This window comes from Anolis carolinensis, chromosome 2 (genome assembly GCF_035594765.1).
Source record: "Anolis carolinensis isolate JA03-04 chromosome 2, rAnoCar3.1.pri, whole genome shotgun sequence".
Classification (NCBI taxonomy): Eukaryota; Metazoa; Chordata; class Lepidosauria; order Squamata; family Dactyloidae; genus Anolis; species Anolis carolinensis.
This window is the reverse complement of record NC_085842.1, coordinates 33,878,555-33,898,887: the sequence shown is the minus strand read 5'-3', so window position 1 is coordinate 33,898,887 and position 20,333 is coordinate 33,878,555. Positions and strand designations below refer to the sequence as shown.

At 41.9% G+C, this 20,333-nt stretch overlaps 2 protein-coding genes across 3 annotated transcripts in view; both read right to left on the bottom strand.

Moving 5' to 3' along the window:
- Positions 1–4,432, bottom strand: part of il17re (interleukin 17 receptor E) — a 23,040-nt gene extending 18,608 nt beyond the window's left edge. Inside the window, exons 1-3 of one of the 2 annotated variants that reach the window (XM_062973750.1) lie at positions 2,168–4,432; positions 933–1,036; positions 85–208 (exon numbers count right to left, since the gene is read on the bottom strand). The gene's annotated coding sequence lies outside the window, so the exon portion shown is untranslated. Of the gene's footprint in view, positions 1–84; positions 758–932; positions 1,037–2,167 lie in introns of those variants that run through there. The other variant, XM_008105565.3, reaches the window with a different exon arrangement.
- LOC134295878 (uncharacterized) overlaps positions 1–20,333 on the bottom strand; it is a 20,399-nt gene extending 66 nt beyond the window's left edge. Inside the window, exons 1-6 of the mRNA XM_062969348.1 lie at positions 19,969–20,333; positions 17,070–17,123; positions 14,098–14,384; positions 2,168–2,320; positions 933–1,036; positions 85–208 (exon numbers count right to left, since the gene is read on the bottom strand). Of these exons, the coding sequence (XP_062825418.1) occupies positions 85–208; positions 933–1,036; positions 2,168–2,320; positions 14,098–14,384; positions 17,070–17,123; positions 19,969–20,105 (859 nt within the window). The 5' untranslated portion in view covers positions 20,106–20,333. The remainder of the gene's footprint in view (positions 1–84; positions 209–932; positions 1,037–2,167; positions 2,321–14,097; positions 14,385–17,069; positions 17,124–19,968) is intronic.

Sequence of the window (20,333 nt, the reverse complement as noted above, 5' to 3'; positions counted from 1 at the left end):
TTGGGGTCTCTTCCAACTGTATGATTCCAAATACAGAACATCAGACATTCTACGCAGCAGTAGTTCATTTTGGCTTTGCCTTACCTGATTGCTTGCTAGTGACTGCAATGGTTTGGTTGATACTCAGCACCCCAGGAGGAATGGTATCCAGAGAGACAAACACCTTCTGTCCACTCTCTGCTGGGAAACAGTCAAACTCAATCTGCCACTGAGGAAAGGAGTGATATGAGTTCAGTGACCCTCAATATTCCTGGCCAATGCTTTGTGAAACAAACGTGACTCCATCCTATCCTACCTTGGAGAACTCCTCAATCAGTTATCACCATCATTGTTTAACTATTACTGTATCACTTCCATCTATTAAGCAAGGAAAACAAATGACTCTAGAGTTTTGAACAGATGGGTATTGTAACGTACTATCTCTAACCCATAATTCAAAAACCTTTGTAAGGTTTTAAGAACACTTGGCTTTTCAGGACTTAAAAAGCAAGCCTCAGCCCCTACTAAAAGACCTTAGAATAGCTAAGCAAATTCTATGAATCCCCCATATCTTGTTCTCCTATTGTGAAGGAAATATTTCCACCCAAAATTTCTCAACAAGCCACATTAAAGCGATGAGACATAGATCAATCTCATCTGGAAGCCATATCACATACAACCCTAGACTTGCTGCAGTTAGAATTAGGTGAAAAGAACTCTGCATATACTCAAACGAAACTACATTATATGGTCAGCATAGACCAAGCATGGGCAAACTTCGATCCTCCAGGTGTTTGGGACTTCAACTCTCACAATTCCTAGCAGCCTAACGGCTGCTAGGAATAGCAGAAGTTGAAGTCCCAAACACCTGGAGGGTCGAAATTTGCCCATGCCTGGTATATACTCATATAATGCAACCCACCCACAGGAATGACAGAACCAGACTAACTAACCAAGTTCCCTGCGTATGTCTGGTGCTTCCTCCTCTTCAAGATCCTCAGCCAACCAAAGCGATTAGAACTCAGGACCAGAAAATTCAGTTCCAGTCCTCTGATGCCTACAGACAGAAAAAGAGAGGGAGATGTGTGAAGGACAGAGCAAGACACCAATGGTGTTCAAACCCTGCTTGCCCCAATTTCCTAAAAACATGAGAACATGGTGGCCATCTTCACAATAGCTTTCTTTCTATGAAAAGCAAACACTTGAAGCAGAGCTTTGTCTTCCAAGGGAAAACCTCCACACAAACACGATCCCCTACAGGTTCTCACTCCCATAGCAAGTCTTCACATGAACAAGACATAATAATGAACATCTACACTGGAGAATTAATGCAGTTTGATACCACCTCAACTGCTATGGCTCAATGCTATTGCTATGCAATCATGGGAGTTGTAGCTCAGAGAGGCACCAGCTAGTTGGCAAAAAAAAAAGGCAAAAGACCTTGTAAAACTCCATGATTCTATAGCATTGAGCTATTGTAGTTAAAGAGATATCGAACTGCATTAATTCTATAGTTTAGATGCACCCAAGCCATTTTCAGACCTTGAATATGGCACATTTTTAACAAGATACCTCCTGAAAATTTTTTCACGAGAGACTGCTTTGTTCTACTAAGCTATCTTACATCCCTTAGCTGTCCTTATCATGGAGCCATTATCCTTATATACCCAGCAGTGTACACACTATGTTTTTGTAGGTGTGCTTTAGAAGCCTAGAAAGATTACTTGGATTTGTTAAGAAACAGGATTTTACATCCTCATGATTGCATACAGAAGTTTGGAAAAAAGCTTTGTAGGCTACTTTTTAATAATTTCAAACAGTCTGGAGTATGGAGCCAGAATATGATACTGGAGATTGAAATTAGTCTGGTCCATGTCCCTAGCTACAATTTTCATCTGAGATCAAAATTCAACACAATGTACCTGTGTGAGGGGTTGCCACCCCAAAAATTATATCGAACTTGGAAAATAGATTTTTTAAAAGCAAAAGTTGGGTTTGGGGATTCTGGGAGCTGTAGTTCCAGTTTTCTTCTGGATTCTCTTATCTCAAAGCAACCTCAGGGCAAAGCCAGGCCAATCCTTCCAACCCCTGAGCATTCATTCTGACAGGAAAAAGAATAATCACCCAATTGTGCACTCCTCCCCATCACCAATTGGCAGCTATTTCCCATCTTCTCTTGTTACCATACCTGTAGCATTCAGGGCCAAGTGGACATGAACACACCCCTGGCTTTCAGGCCGTTGGCTCTGTTGAATGATGCTCAGAGCAAGAGAGGACAGAGGAAGAGAAGGGCTTTCCTGTAGCTTCCGCTGGCATCGATGTCTGGACAGAGCACCATCCACTACAGGAGAAAGAGGCAAGGTTGATGTACATAATAAGGGTAATCCTTCCAATCCCCTTATCCAACATTATGGAATTTTAGATCTGGCAAGTTCCAAGCTTGGCATCTCTTCCTAGTTCTTCTAAAAGTACACCCCATTTAATCCAGCAATGCTACTGGATGAATACACTATCTAACAACATTTGAAAAAGGTTCTGATCCTTGTTTGAAAGTGTTATTTCCTGTTTAATTGTGTGGTACAGTAGAGTCTCACTTATCCAACATTCACTTACCCAATGTTCTGGATTATCCAACACAGTCTGCCTTTTAGGAGTCAGTGTTTTTGTAGTCAATCTTTTCAATACATTGTGATGTTTTGGTGCTAAGTTGGTAAATACAGTAATTACCAGAGCCGGTCCAACAATGAGGCGAATTAAGCGGTCGCTTCGGACACAAAACATATGGGGTGCAGTCAAGACTGTTTTTTCTGTTGATTTGTTGTAAAACATGATGTTGTGGTGCTTAATTTGTAAAATCTTAATGTAATTTGATGTTTAATAGGCTTTTCCTTAATCCCTCCTTATTATCCAACATTTTTGCTTATCCAACGCTTTTATTTTTCAGTGATTGGTTTGGGGGGGGGGGGGAGGCACCAAAATTCTGTTCACCTACACTTGAAAAATACCTAGGGCCGGCTCTGGTAATTACGAACATCTATATAAGTAGAGTCTCACTTATCCAAGCCTCGCTTATCCAAGCCTCTGGATAATCCAAGCCATTTTTCTAGTCAATGTTTTCAATATATCATGATATTTTGGTGCTAAAGTCGTAAATACAGTAATTACAACATAACATTACTGCGTATTGAACTACTTTTTCTGTCAAATTTGTTGTATAACATGATGTTTTGGTGCTTAATTTGTAAAATCATAACCTAATTTGATGTTTAATAGGCTTTTCCTTAATCCCTCCTTATTATCCAAGATATTCGCTTATCCAAGCTTCTGCTGGCCCGTTTAGCTTGGATTAGTGAGACTCTACTGTATATAAAAAGGTAATGAAATTTTGGCCTAGGACAAAACAACAAAATTACACTAAACTTGGCAGCACAACCCCTCATCCATGCCTCTATGTTCATACAACAAAAAGAAAAGAAAAATAAAGTCCTAATTAGAGGGAGAGGAATAATTGTTTTTATCCAATTGCTGCCAGTTAGAAGACTAAGCTCCATCAAGGGAAAACCCTTACCCTTTACATTAACTACCACCAATACCTCAATACTTTATTTCCCATACCACCATACTTCGCAACAGCAACGCGTGGCCGGACACAGCTAGTTGATTAATAAAATTGCTGTGTATTGAACTGCTTTCTCTGTCAAATTTGTTGTAAAACATGATGTTTTGGTGCTTAATTTGTAAAATCATAATATAATTTTATGTTTAATAGGCTTTTCCTTAATCCCTCCATATTATCCAACATATTCGCGTATCCAACATTCTGCCGGCCCATTTATGTTGGATAAGTGAGACTCTACTGTATTTACTTTGAAAGTACAGTAGTTGTTATACTCCATAAACTTTGCTTTTGTGGCTGCCACAAACTATGTTGAATTGATTGAGACTTGGTGAGATATTCGTTGAAAAACTAGAGCAAAATGTGTTGCAGGATGTCCTGCAAAAAAACAATTTTTTTCAGTTTAATAACCATTTGCCATGCTTTTATTATAGAAGCAATTGGGAAATGACATTTATAGCCCAGGAACAAAAATCGTGTTACATGGTGTTATGGATAGAATCAGGCTGCAGGCCATTCACTTTTCCTCTCATAATGCATCCAACTCCACAATACTGGTAGCTATTTCTTTCTTTTTTTAAAAAAATATTTTTATTAATTATTTGGCACAAACAGTCTAATATACAATCAGAAAATATACATTCAAAAATAATGAAACTTTTCTAGATCTGTATTCAAATGACAACTTGCGCAAAATAAATATAACATTTTTTGCTGTTCACTCTAATTCAAAACATTTTCAAAGCAAAATTCACCGGCTATTTCTCCCCCCTACCGATCATATGTAGAAAGCCTAATTTTAAAAGAGAGAGAGAGAGACTCATTGCAAGGTAAGGAATATATCTTCATGATCAAGAGAATTTCAGATTATGTCTAAATACATCATGGCATCACATTAGTATTTATTTATTTATTTATTTACAACATTTATATCCCGCCCTTCTCACCCGAAGGGACTCAGGGCGGCTTACAAAAATTGGCAAAATTTAATGCCCTGAATACAATCATAAAAACAAAACAGTAACAGATATATTAATAACATCGTTAAAACACATTATAAAACCTTAAAAACGTATATATAATTAATTCCATTCGTCCGAGATCCTCATTCTTCATCCTTAAATCAGTCCATGTCAACTTTGTCATTTACTCATCAAAGGCTTGGGCACATAACCATGTTTTCACAGCCCTTCTGAATCCCAGCAGGGTAGGAGCCTGTCGGATATCTCCAGGGAGGGCGTTCCACAGCCGGGGAGCCACCACCGAGAAGGCCCTGTCCCTCGTTCCCACCAGCCGCGCCTGTGAAACAGGTGGGACCGAGAGCAGGGCCTCTCCAGATGATCTTAGTGATCTTACTGGTTCATAGGAGGAGATACGTTCGGACAAGTAGATTGGGCCAGAACTGTTTAGGGCTTTATAGATCAAGACCAGCACTTTGAATTGGGCTCGGTAGCATATCGGCAGCCAGTGGAGCTGGCTTAGCAGGGAGGTTGTGCGCTCCCTGTAAGCTGCCCCAGTTATTAATCTGGCTGCCGCCCGTTGTACTAGTTGGAGCTTCCGCGCCGTCTTCAAAGGCAACCCCACGTAGAGCGCGTTGCAGTAGTCCAAACGAGCTGTAACCAGAGCGTGGACCACCATGGCCAAGTCAGACCTCCCAAGGAACGAACGCAGCTGGCGCACAAGGCGGAGTTGTGTGAAGGCTCCCCTGGCCACCGCCGAGACCTGGGGATCCAGGCTCAGCAATGAGTCCAGGATCACCCCCAGACTGCGAACCTGTGTCTTCAGGGGGAGTGCGACCCCGTCCAACACAGGCTGTAACCCTATTCCCTGTTCAGCCTTACGACTGACCAGGAGGACCTCTGTCTTGTCTGGATTCAATTTCAATTTGTTAGCCCTCATCCAGTCCGACACAGCGGCCAGACACCGGTTCAGGACCTGAACAGCCTCCTTAGTGACAGGTGGGAAGGAGTGACAGAGCTGGACATCATCTGCGTACAGATGACACCGCACCCCGAAACTCCGGATGATCTCTCCCAACGGCTTCATGTAGATGTTAAACAACATGGGAGACAATACAGAGCCCTGCGGGACCCCGCAAGACAAGGGTTGTGGGGCCGAGCAGGTGTCCCCCAATGACACCATCTGGGAATGACCCTCCAGAAAGGACTGGAGCCACTGCAAAGCAGTACCCCCGAGCCCCATCCCGGCCAGGCGTCCCAGAAGGATACTGTGGTCAACGGTATCGAAGGCCGCTGAAAGGTCCAGCAGAACCAGCAGGGACACACTCCCCCTGTCCAGTTCCCGGCGTAGATCATTGACTAAGGCGACCAAGGCTGTCTCGGTACCATGCCCCGGCCTGAAGCCACACTGTGCCGGATCCAGATAATCGGTATCTACCAAGAATGCCTGGAGTTGTGCGGCCACCACACGTTCCACGACCTTGCCCAAAAAGGGGAGATTGGAAATAGGCCGATAGTTATCCAATTGAGTGGGGTCCAGTGATGGCTTTTTCAACAGCGGTTTGATCACAGCCAATTTAAGGCTCGCTGGAAATATGCCTTCCCGAAGGGAGGCATTCACCACCACCTTCACCCACTCAGCCAATCCCTCTCTGGCCTCTCTCACCAGCCAGGATGGGCAGGGGTCTAGGATGTAAAGAGTAAAACATAAGAATGAGAACAGGCAATAAAATATTTTCTGTGGTTTGAGCTTTTTGACTGTTTTACATACAACTAATAGCTATTTCTAATTGCATAAGGTTTGTTTCTCTCTCAGATCTGAAACTGCGTGTGTATTCCCTTCAAGAGGATGGTTTTGTTTTGTCACTTTGCAGCACAGTGCCATTTCGTGCCGCTTCATACACAGCACAATCCCATGCAGGTCCATTTAAATGCATGAAAAATTAAGCAAAAACTGGACAGCGGCCAAGGAAATCCAGAGGGGAAAAAAACAAGAAGATTCCTAAGTCCTGAGTCATGAGGTTGTGTGGTTACATGGACTTTTTTCCAGAAAATATTGTAATTGTAATTGGGTTTGCACACAGAGCTAGCAGTGTGGAGAAGTCAGTCCTGCATTCTTCATGATACAGTAGAGTCTCACTAATCCAAGCCTCACTTATCCAAACCTCTGGATAATCCAAGCCATTTTTGTAGTCAATGTTTTCAATATATCGTGATATTTTGGTGCTAAATTCGTAAATACAGTAATTACAACATAACATTGCTGCGTATTGAACTACTTTTTCTGTCAAATTTGTTGTAAAACATGATGTTTTGGTGCTTAACTTGTAAAATCATAACCTAATATGAGGTTTAATAGGCTTTTCCTTAATCCCTCCTTATTATCCAAGATATTCGCTTATCCAAGCTTCTGCCGGCCCGTTTAGCTTGGATAAGTGAGACTCTACTGTACATTTCTTTTTATTAAGAACAGGTTTCTGGAATGCGAGACGGGGTGAGCTCCTGTCTGTCATCCCTAGCTTCCCATACGGGGACATGAGAGAAGCCTCCCGCAGGATAATAACACCAGGCATTTCTTGGGCAACGTCTCTGTAGATAGCCGATTCTCTCACACCAGAAGCTACTTGCCTCAATTTGCTTCTGACACGATTTAAAAAAACTTCACTACTTCTTAAACTGTGTATCTTGATCCCAAATAAGGTTCCTTTTGCTCAAAATTTGCCAACAGTAAATGTTTTCTGACTGTAACCCGAATGTTTTAAACTTTTACACAAATCTTGGTTTGTGTAAAACCAAGTTTGTGGTTTTTGCAGTTAACTTTGTTGACGATCCTTCAACCGTCATTCATAAAAAGGAAAATCAACCTGTTTAGCAAGTCCTGTAAATACTGATTTATTATCAGTAAATGTTTGGGTTTTTAATCCCTATTTTATATATATATATATTTATATACTTATATAGTCAGGGTCCTGTAAAAATATTTGGGTTAAATGGAGTCCCAAGTGGAAACGTTTAAGAAGTCCTGATATAACTGATACAGAACTACTGTTGAATTTTGTGCAACACAAAACCACTACTGAACTCCCTTCCAAACAACATCCAAGACTTTTCAAAAATTCCCTGTCTACAGTCCAGGTATCTACTGATTTTGCTACTTGTACAGCCAGCACAGAGTAATAAAATGGAGATGTTCGTTTTTCTACTTACCATAATATCTGCAATCCTGTAAAAATAAGAGAGGAAAAAATATTAGTGGGGGAAAGTGGGAGGACTTTCCTTGTCCTAACTCTACAGCCGCAGGGCAGCATATTTGCCTGAAGTAAACAGGTCGACCGACCAAGCTCAGTGCCCTGGAAATGTACAGATTCCACAAATGTTTTCCTGTCTCTCCCACAGTCGACATTAGGCAAGTAATAAAGGAAGTTCCTTCAAAGTCATAGTTCATCTTCCAATGATGCATTGACAGCCACTGGTTCAGATAGTGGCCCACTAGAGCACAGTTTCTTAAACTGTGGGTCCCACCACCAAACTGGACCCCCTTAGCTCAGTTTTGAAAATCTGGTAACAGTAAAGGTTTTCTGAATGTCACCTAGTGAGTGTTTTAGACAGTTACACAAATCTGGTATACAATGTTTATAGTGGACATCAGTTGTACTTCATAGAAAGTAAAATCAGACTGTTTAGCTTGCCTGCTAATACAGATTTATTCTCAGTAAATGTTTTATTTTCATACCGGTTTTATATACCTATATACATGGGGGGTCACATAAAAATTTCCCAGACCAAAAGGAGTCACGAGTGGAAAAATTTAAGAAGCTCTGCTCTATGGGCCTCTGTATTCAGAGGCAATACACCACTGAGTTACAGTTCAATCCTAACTCAGGGCCCTTCCAGACAGGCCCTATATCCCAGGTTATCTGGCAGTGCAGACTCATATAATCAAGTTTAAAGAAGAAAACCTGGGATCAGCTCTTGGGTTATAGAGGCTGTCTGGAAGGGCCCTCAGAATGCTCCAGGTCAAACCAAAGCTTATTCTTCAGACTGAAATCTCATTTGAAATCAGAGATCTGCCGGCAGAGCATTCTCCTGACAAAGTTTTATCGAAAGAAAGCCCAAAGACGGGGGTGGAGAGGGAGTCAAGTTATGTCAAATCCAAATTTCTATTACACCAAGAAAATAGGCGCAAGGTCACAAAGGTGAGTCCAACCAGAAGTAGTTCTGAACACCCCTAACTTGAGAGAAGTTTGGATTTGACACAGCTTCAGCTTGTCTCTTGTTGGCTTAGTTGGCCCTTGGCCCGATAGGACTGTGCTCTTACAGTAGCTAGATACAAACAGGACTGGACTTGCACACTTTTACCAACTGAGCAAAAGAAGAACTGATTAAATCTTCTCTTCTAAACAAATATTAAAGTTGTAGAAATATTTTTTTCTTTTACACCCAACCCCTCTATACTAATGGAGTTCAAGCAATGCAATAAGTACTCATGCTTGCTTCCATGTTCAGGAATGGACCTTATTATTTATTATTATTTTATTTACAGTATTTATATTCAGCCCTTCTCATCCCAAAGGTGACTCAGGGTGGATCACATTGCACACATATAAGGCAAGCATTCAATGCCATAACATAGAACAGCGACAGAGACAGATGCAGGCACGGGCTGGCCTCGAACTCATGACCTCAGAGTGATTTGTTGCAGCTGGCTGCTAACCAGGCTGCACCACAGCCTGCCTTGTGGAGACACATGAGAAGAAATGCGCTGGAGCAGATCTGGACTAGCTAGGATTTCATTACATGCTTCTGATGAAATTTGTGTTAAAGACTGAGCATTAATTATCCAGATTTCCAAAATCCAAACTGCTTTGTAATCCAAAACTATGCACAATGGGTGGTTTGCTTTCTGTTGGTTCAGTGTACACAAACTTTGTTTTCATGAGCACGACCGTTTAAAACGTTGCATAAAATTACCTCCAGGCCATGCGTATAAGGTGAATATCTCTTGTTCAGAATTGCGAAATCCAAAATGCTCCAAAATCGTTTATATGGGTGGCTGAGATAATAGTGCTTTTGTCTCATACACAAACCTTCAGGCTATGTGCGTAACTCTCTCTCTCTCTCTATATATATATATATATATATATATATATATATCATAAATAAATGTCACATGTTGACAGGTCACATCTCCAAAATATCTCATTATGTATGCAAATGGAAATATAGATGAAATCCAAAAAAACCCCTCCCAAATTCAAAGAACCCTTGGATCCATATAATGGATACTCAACCTTGTGTTGCTAATATGCCAAAGATTGGAAATGGTAAGACATTAGGGTCGCCTCCATTCCTAAACCTAGGTATTTAGAAGAATGGTGAAGTTTTCATTTTTCTTAAGTGTTCCTACCATTATACAGAGTGAGGCAGCTGGTTCAGGTTGTAAATATAAGAAGGAGAGTTGATAAAACTGTGTGTGCCACCTCACCTTTCCCATACCCATTAAGTTTGGCAGCTTCCCTCAAGTGCAGAAGAGAATATTGCCCTATCACTAGCATCAAGATGAAGATTCAATTACCAGTCTGCAATGCAAGAAAATAAAACACTATGTAACACTATTTTTGTTCCTGGGTTATAGATGTCATTTCCTTACTGGTGCTATCATACAAACATAGAAAAGGTTATTAAACTGCAAAAGCTTAGTTTTTGTGGACATCCTGCAACACATTTTGCTATAGTTTTTCAATGAATATCTCACTGAGTCTCAACCAAGTCAGCAGAGTTTGTGGCAGTCACAAAAATAAAGTTTCTGGAGTATAACAACTAATAACTACTTTTGAAATAAGTTCCGCACAATTAAACAGGAATAACACTTTCAAACCAAAAACAGATTTTTTTTCAAATTTTGTTACATAGTGTAAACAAAGCACCTCCAACAGATGGCCATCCAAGCTTTTTTAAAACACGCCAGAGAAGGAGACTCCACCATAATCCAAGGCAGCATATCCCACTATCGAACAACTCTTGATGTCAGAAAATTCATCCTAATGTTTACATGGAATCTTTTTTTCTGCAATCTAAGTCAGTTGCTCAAGTCTCTAAGAGCAGGAGAAAGCAAGCTTGCTTCAACCTCAATGTGTCATCCTTTCAAATATTTAATCATGTCTATCATGTCCCGTGTCGGCCTTCTTTTCTGCAAGGTAAACATTCCCAGCTCAGCTGTTCCTCATAGGGCTTGGCTTTCAGACCTTTGATCATTTTCCTCACCCTTTTCTGGACATGTACCAGCTTGTCAATATCCTTCTTAAATTGCAATGCCCAGAACTGGACACAGTGTTATTCCAGATGAGGTCTGACCAACACCCTGATAGGGGAAGGAGGGAGGGTGTGCAGGGCACCACAAGGCAACTGCTGGAAAAATGCAACGGCATGTGAAGAGATCCCATGAATTCCCTTGGACAAGACACTATACTGCTGTCGATGCAGCCTAGAATCACATTGTCCTTTCTAGCTGCTGCATCCATCCTGGAAGAACCTAAAAGAAGCATGAACCCCCTCTACTCTCTCCATTGTGGCACTGCTTGTAGCCTTTTATAATGCCTGGATGGAAAAATAATGGCAGCCAGGGACAACTGAGCTCCAAGTCATCACTGGTGCTTTCCCCTCTCCTTGAAATAACTCTCAGCTTATCTGTGATTAATATAAACATCCATAATTTGTGTCCCAAAACCTTTCAATTTATTCATGAGATCATAGAATCATAGAGTTGGAAGAGACCTTGTGGGACATCTAGTCCACCCCCCTGCCAAGAAGCTGGAAAAATGCATTCAAAGCACCTCTGACAGATGGCCATCCAGCCTCTGCTGAAATGCCTCCAAAGAAGGAGCCTCCACCACAGTCAGGGGAAGATAATTCCACTGCTGAACAGCTCTCACAGAGAGGAAGTTCTTCCAAATGTTCAGGTGGAATCTCCTTTTCTGTAGTTTGAAGCCATTATTCTGAATCCTAGTCTCCAAGACACCAGAAAACAAGCTTGCTCCCTCCTCCTTATGACTTCCCCTCACCACTTTATACATGGCCCTCATCACATCTCCTCTCAGTATTCTCTTCTGCAGGCTAAACTTGCCCAGCTCTTCAAGCCACTCCTCATAGGGCTTGTTCTACAGACCCTTGATCATTTTAGCCACTCTTCTCTGGACACATTCCAGCTTGTCAACATCTCCCTTCAATTGCAGTGCCCACAACTGGATACAGTGTGATTCCAGGGCTGATCTGACCAAGGCAGAATAGAAGGGCAGCATGACTTCCCAGGATCTAGACACTAGACTCCTATTTATGCAGGCCAAAATCCCATTGTTTTTTAAACATTGCTGGCTCATGTTTAACGTTTTGTCCACGAAGACTCCAAGATCTTTTTCACACGTATTGCATCCCCTGTTCTGCACCTTTGCATTTCATTTTTTTCTGCCTAAGTGGAGTACTTTGCATTTGTTCCTGTTGAACTTCATTTTGTTAGTTTTGACCCATCTCTCTAATCTGTTAAGATTGTGTTTAAATTCTGCTCCTGTCTTCTGGAGTATTGGCTATCCCTCCCAATTTGATGTTGTCTGCAAACCTGATGATTGTGCCTTCCAACCCTTCATCTAAGTCATTAATAAAGATGTTGAACAGAATCGAGCCCAGGACATAACCCTGCTTGTGGCACTCGGCTCGTCACTTCTTTCCAGGATGAAGAGGAAGCATTGGTGAGCACCCATCAATATATACCTATATATATATATATATATATATATATATATATATATATATATATACACACACACACACACACACACACACACACACACACACATACACACACACACACACACACACCTATGGAGCCTCCAGTGGCCTAGGGGATAAAAGCCTTGTGACTTGAAGGTTGGGTTGCTGACCTGAAGGCTGCCAGGTTCGAATCCCACCCAGGGAGAGCACGGATGAGCTCCCTCTATCAGCTCCAGCTCCATGCGGGGACATGAGAGAAGCCTCCCACAAGGATGGTAAAACATCAAAACATCCGGGTGTCCCCTGGGCAACGTCCTTGCAGACAGCCAATTCTCTCACTCCAGAAGCAACTCAGGTTGCTCCTGACACGATACACACACACACACACACATATATATATATGTACACACCTGAGCATCTACAATAATTTATTTCAGCTAAACACCACACTGAACATAACAGAAGCTAACCAAAATAGGCACACATACAATATTACCCCTCCTGCAGGTAAATCATATATCCATTACATGTGGCTTACAAAAGAAGGTGTGTGGGTGGAAGTCAAGTTGTGTAACACTTCTCGGTATGGTTGCCTACATGTGATCTTTATCAATGGAAAGTGGCAATCTACAAGCCTGCTTCAGCTCTGGTTCTGTCTCCACAAAGGGTGGATCGGGCACCACACATACATCAAGCCCACAAATGTGGTTTTCTCTACGTACATGAGGGCGACCTCTGCCCCTACTCTGTATATAGACGGAGAGGCAGAGAGACGCAGCTCTGATTGTGTAACACCTCGAGTAATAACAAATCACTGAAATACATGTGGGTTGGGCGTGTTATCACCGAGATGTGACTCAAGCTGATATGGGCCTCTGCGTTCAAGAAGAGAAATGGTTTACCATTCAGAAATGCCAAACTGCGGGCCTTTGATAACAAAAAAGGAATAGCCTGCTGCAGTGGAGAATATTCTCAGAGGTAGTTATTCTATCAGACTCAGAGAAAGGGAGCAGATATGCCAACACTCCCATTCCAGTCTTGTTTTGTTCCACTTCCCTGCACAAGACAGTCAGTATCCAATGGTCATTGAGCATGTTTATTTCTCAGAGGGTTCACTTTGGACCTGCCAATATGAAGATTGTTTATACTGCTATAAACACGGGGCTCCTCCCAAGTGCTGATATCTGCCTTGCTTATGCACAGATGGTGCCATATGGGCTGCATAAACAAAACAATAACCAAATTGTTGCCAAATTTCCTAATGGAGTGAATTCATTGGGCAACAAGGCACGCTGTCTCTTTTCCCACGTGGAACCTCCGGATCTTTCATAGATTGATTTTACAGACAAATGAAACAATATGTTCAAGTCTGATTGGAAGGAAACAGATTCCTGCAGTGCCCTCAACAAGAGGAGGCCACCTGAGCAACTGACACAATAATATATTGTTTCCAGAAAACACAGAGATACCTTGGTGTTTTTGCTTCAAAGAACACAGCTGACCTGAATTTGGGAGAGTTTTTTTTTTTTGGACTATAACTCCAAGAACTCCTCATCCAGCATGGACAGCGGCCACGGTGAATAAAGGATTCTGAAAGTTGTCAAAAACTGCAAGGAACAGGCTGTGTCAATGATACATGGCTTCCCTTACCACATCCCTCTATCCCTGGCATGAGCAAACTCTGGCCCTCCAGGTGTTTTAGACTTCAACTCCTACCTGCTGTTAGGAATGGTGGGAGTTGAAGTCCAAAACACCTGAAGGGCCAAAGTTTGCCCATGCCTGCTCTATCCCAAGCACAAATAAGAAGGCTTGCATGTTCCCCTGCACCACAGTGACAGGGCATCCGTTTCCTTCCATCCACCCGCAACCTCACACTGCCACATTTGTGCCCCACATAAAGTTCCTTACAATGTTGGTGAGGATCTGCAGGCGGGCGAGCGGCAGGTGATGACTCCTGGGTGCAGCAGGCAAGAGGCCGAGCAAGAAAGCGGTGGGGAGCAGGAGTGCGCCAGGCGTGGGGCTCCCCATGGGGCAGTGGGCTGGAGCTCAGCTGAACCGGAACATGGCTGTGGTTGGAAAAGTCCAAGAGTCAGAGTGCAGCTCTTCCACACATACTTGGGCCAGGCAGCTGCAGGCCAAGTCTCCTCCCCTCCTTCTCCCTCCTGTCTCTGAACATTGCCTTGCCCTGCCCTGCCCCAACCTAACCGGTCTTGCTCAGCTGCATTCCTTGGCTTTGGCTGCTGCGGCAGCGGTTGCTTCTGCTGCTATTCCTGCTGGTTGTTTGGACACCCAGAGGAACTTCACTCACTCCTTAAATGTGGAGGGTCTATATTCCCCTTCTCTTTTTGGGAGAAGGGGAATAAGTGTCTGAGCAACAGACTGGGATTTGATTAATCATTTGTAGTCTTGGGCAAGAGGGCAAAAGGGCAATGGTGCACCTATGAAACCACCAGAGCTTTTGGGGATGTTACTTTTTTGATACGTCAGCTTCCAGAAGTCTTCCGGAGTTCTGGAAATAACCAAGAGCAATCATTCCTTCAGACTAGTGCTTTACAGCAGGAATGGGCAGGAAATACATCTGGAATTTGTGCTCGGTGTCTGTGTGCGATTATCAATATATCAGGAAGGATTTCTGACTGCCAGTTGCTTTCCAATAGCTGCAGCAACTAATAGTCCTGACTCCCAACCTAGGCTATATAGCTGAAATCAAGAAAGCTTGTGGAAACAAACTGAGGTGTATTTAATGTGTTGTCAAAGACTCTCATGGCCAGAATCACTGGGTTGTTGTGCATTTTCTGGGCTGTACGGCCATGTCCCAGAAGCATTCTCTCCTGATGTTTCACCCACATCTATGACAGGCATCCTCAGAGGTTGTGAAGTATATACCTCACAATCTGAGGATGCCTGCCATAGATGTGGCTGGAACATCAGGAGAGAATGCTTCTGGAACATGGCCATACAGGCCGGAAAACGCACAACAACCCTGAGGTGTATTTGTTTACAAAAAAAGTCTCCATTCGGATCTCTGACTCAAACAAATTCCTTAGCCCAGAATTCTTTAATTTCAAGCACTGCATCTTTTACACCAGACTCTTATTGGTGGATTAGTAGATACAGTAGAGTCTCACTTATCCAAGCTAAACGGGCCGGCAGAAGCTTGGATAAGCGAATATCTTGGATAATAAGGAGGGATTAAGGAAAAGCCTATTAAACATCAAATTAGGTTATGATTTTACAAATTAAGCACCAAAACATCATGTTTTACAAAAAATTTGACAGAAAAAGTAGTTGAATACGCAGTAATGTTATGTTGTAATTACTGTATTTACAAATTTAGCACCAAAATATCACGATATATTGAAAACATTGACTACAAAAATGGCTTGGATAATCCAGAAACTTGGATAAGTGAGACTCTACTGTATTAGTTAAAACATGCAATGATCCAACAAGGCTGAAGTCTATCCAACCTTACTCTGTACAAATGCATTCTCATACTCTGAGTCTAAGCCTATGCCCAGAAGCAATACTTTCCTGATTCCTGACAATTACTCTGGTAATTATTATTCCTATTTTTAAGTCAGCAAACTGAATCAAGATAGGTATTTCCAGACATTTCTGGCTTACGAAGTGCCCTTTCGCGTTTGGATATCATTACTAGCAGAGCAATAATTCAGAGAACACATTCCAGAAATTAATGCATTTCTGAAGATGCACCCTGAAGATGAAGCTACCCTGATATGAATCCCACATTCCCTCACACAACTTCATAACAACCCATCTTTAACATGTGCCAGGGCCCAACTATAAAAATGGGGGGGGGGGGGGAGTGCATTTTGTAGTTCAGCCAGAGGTAAAAGAAGGCAAGGACCCTGCACCTGTAGGAGATGAGCAAAAGAGAGTGTTTTAGCACATCTAGCTTATCATAGGCTGTTTGTCTCCTAAGACTGGGATCAAAATGGTTCACAATCTTAAAAACTACACCATTTAAAAAATCTTCCAAATATCAATATCAAAATAGAATTACATATTACAATTATTAAAGCAAGAAAAAATTGTCAAAAACTCTGGGGGTTGGTGCTCATCTCCATTTCTAAGCCGAAAAGCCGGCATTGTCCGTAGACACCTCCAAGGTCATGTGGCCGGCATGACTGCATGGAGCGCCATTACCTTCCCACCGGTGCGGTACCTATTGATCTACTCACATTGGCATGTTTTCGAACTGCTAGGTTGGCAGAAGCTGGAGCTAATATCGGGCCCTCACTCTGCTCCCGGGATTTGAACCTGCGACCTTTCGGTCCTAATACCATACAGCACCCTTTATCTACTTTTGTATCTGAACGTTCTAATTATACAGCATGTGGATTTCTTCTGAAGTGTTGCCAAAACAATACCTCTCTTCTCAAGACAAGCTGTCAAGGTGAGGACGACGACCGTGTTGACTGAAAGTCACAGAAAATATATAGTTCACATTTCCTTGACCGATTTTTCCATTTCCACCATCCCTAGCCAGCATAGAGATTGCCCCAGATTTCCAAACATTTCCTAGCTGCCAGTCACTTCATCATGTTTACTAAATTTGACGAAGTGCTACACTTAAAATTTGGGAAGCCGCTGTTCTCATTACATTAGTTTGCCTTCAAGGGCTTCATCACACTAGAGTTTCGATCCAGTTTAAATCCATTTTAAATCCACTTTAGGGAGGGGCCTTTAAACAGCTCAGCCAGACAGGTGATGAAGTGGCACTTTACCTGGTGTTTAAGGGTGTTCCTCTCTTCTTCTTCAGGTCCAAGGCTAAGGTTAACCTATGAGAGCAAACTGTAAGTAAACTGCAGTAACCATTAGTAAATAATGACGAATATAGCTGAAATCACTAGGTGTGTGATAAGGCACTATGTGCATTTTCAGTGGATACTGATCCCATTAATTTCATAGGGCTTTCTTGGGCAAGGAATAGTCAGAGGTGTTTTTGCCAGTTCCTTCTTCTGAAATATAGCCTACGATATCTGGTATCCATCAGTGGTCTCCCATCCAGATACTACCAACAGTCAAACCGGCTTAGCTTCCAAGATCAGACCAGATCTGGTACTGCCATGCTAATCCTCTCCCTCCCAAACATGATCCTTCCCAGTTATCTGTCTTCCCTCTCTGCCCACTAGATCAGGCAGATACAGTACATGTTTTAGACTTATAGTATTTCATTTACTCAAAACCTTTCATACATTCAGGAAGCTGGTATGTAACTGACCTATATGAATCCTATTATCAGTCCGAATTAGAGTAAACCCAATAAATCAGTGAGAACTGTGTGTGCATAAGTAGCTTCAAGTTGCCTGTTGCTCTATGACAAGTGATTCAATGGACATACAGGGATTTTAAATAAACAATAGTATTCAGCCAAGGAATGTCAATACATTCCTCACAATCTCTGAGGATGCCTGCCATAGATGCAGGCGAAATGTCAGGAAAGAATGCTTCTGGAACATGGCCATACAGCCTGGAAAACTCACAGCAACTCAGTGATACCAGCCATGAAAGCCTTCGACAACACAATGCCAGTACAAATCAAGAGTAAGATGGAAGAGCCTCCAACAATACAAAAGAAGAAGATAAAGAGATTTTCCTTAAAATTTCTAGGTTCTCTAGCATGACAAAATGACCATACAATCACACTGAAGACCCTAGACATTCCTAAATCAGATATTTTAAATCGAATTCATGAATAATCAGAACTGCAAAAGTCAAAATTGAAAATGTAGAGGGCTGACCATACTACTATTCTGATCCTTTCCCCCTCTTCCAACCATTTATCTTTCCCAACCTTTTCTAAGTCCTATATCAGTGTAACTCAAAGTGGCCGTATTAATTTTCTAGTTTGTGAGCAGGACTGAGCCAGGATTCCAGGGAAAAAAATAGTTGCAGAGAATGGGCAGAAATTCTGCATGAGTCTTTGCCATATTAGAAAAGTAAAATCCTGTGGTTCTCACATCAGATAGCCTGAGAAACATCATCCTTTGTCACAGATATTAACACTTTAGGCTTATGAGTTCTCTGGACTTCTATCCTGTAAGGATCCTGACTCCAATCCAGATAGAGCATATTGAAAAGGCAAATATGGAGTTAACCATAGGGCACTTCCAGCCACATCCCTTCCATTGCAACCCCCACAAACCTCTAACTAAATGGCCAATGGGAAGCATAATGCAAAACTGCAATTTCCCCAAATTCCAAAATTTACCCTATCAAGGTGCGTGCTCAGCCCAAAAGTTTGTTCTCAGTACAAACGGAACGGAAACTATCGTACACAATCTCTTTCACACCGATCTAATCTCTTGCCCACAAACTTTCTGTGATTTTAGCAGCTTGATTGAAAGAGGAGGAAAAGAGGTGGTTGACTCTTCCATTAAACCACGAAGATTAAAAATCCCAAGCTGTTTTATTTTCGGCAGAAAATCTATCAGTAAATTCCAATCCACTGGTAAACCTGCTAAATAGTACTTTGGTACCATATTTAAACTTGTTTTGTGCAATACATGCTTGCTGAACCCATCTTCCAAAGAGACTCTTCCTATTCAGACTTGTGAATTTATCCTTATCTTGGCTGCTGGTTACAAGGCATACGACACTCCAAAGTTATCTCTGCACAGCTCTAGAGTTTTTGTACAAAGATAACAAATGGTTATCCTGCAGAGGTGAGAGGGACTCTCTCACCTCTGCAGGAGTCTACCGTATACTATGCAGCTGTGGACAAGTCTACATAGGGACCACCAAACGCAGCATTGCCCAGACACAAATCAAGGCACTGCAGACTAATTCAGCCAGAGAAGTCAGCCATAGCAGAGCACTTGAGGAACCAACCTGGACACAGCATATTATTTGAGAACACAGAAATGCTGGACCACTCTAATAACCACCATGTCAGACTACACAGAGAAGCCATTGAAATCCATAAGCATGTGGACAATTTCAAAAGAAAGAAGGAAACCATGAAAATGAACAAAATCTGGCTGGTATTTAAAAAAACTCTAAAATCTGGTATTTAAAAACTCTAAAATTAGACCAGCAAATAAAGAACAACACTAAAAAAACCAGAGGAAATCCAGACATGAAACAATCAGGGACAGCTAACACCTCCCATCAAAAGATTATTCCAGGCAGGAAGAAGCTAGGCCTTCAAGCCACAGGACCATTCAATGCTAATCAAGCATTCAATTCAATAATAATTGAATTAATATTTATTTATTTATTTACAACATTTTTTCCCTTCCTTTCTCGCCTGAGGGGACTCAAGGCAGCTTACAACAACTGGCAAAAATTCAATGCCCAAATACAATCAATAAAAATCAACAATACATCTAAAACAATAATAATTCAAGCTACAACATTCACACTTGCCTCCAACAGACAAGAGTTCTTTTTCCCACCCTGGACCTTCCATAGATATATAAACCTCCCTTGCCTAGATGTGGGTGAAACATCAGGAGAGAATGCTTCTGGAACATGGCCATACAAACCAAAAAACCAAAAGCAATCCACTAACAAATAGTTGTTTTCTAATACTGATTTTAACTCCCACTTCACAAGGTCAAGGGGAACGGAATCCCAATATCAGATCTTGGGCAAGTTATATTATTCTATATTATAACTCACCACAAAAATTGGTTCGTGAATTGTGGACGTTGCTGTCCAAACAGGAGGATTTCTAAGCATTCTGTGTAGATGCAAGGAACAGCTGATCTGCTCTCCTGTAGAATATGTGATGCATATTGTGGACAATTGCAACACATCAGCAAGCGTTAGACTATCTGATTCAAGGTTTGTGGACAGAGTACACAGAGAAGCACGGTGTCAGAACTCTGTCCTTCAGAATTAGCGGATGGGAATCGTGTCACAGGGCTAAACCTTTAATGAAAGGGAGAAGTGAGACTGAATGCTTCTTTGCTGGATCTGTCTGATTTTGTCTTATAGGGACGTACTACCTTTTTATTAGCACTTCTGTTGTGTTGTGTTTTTAC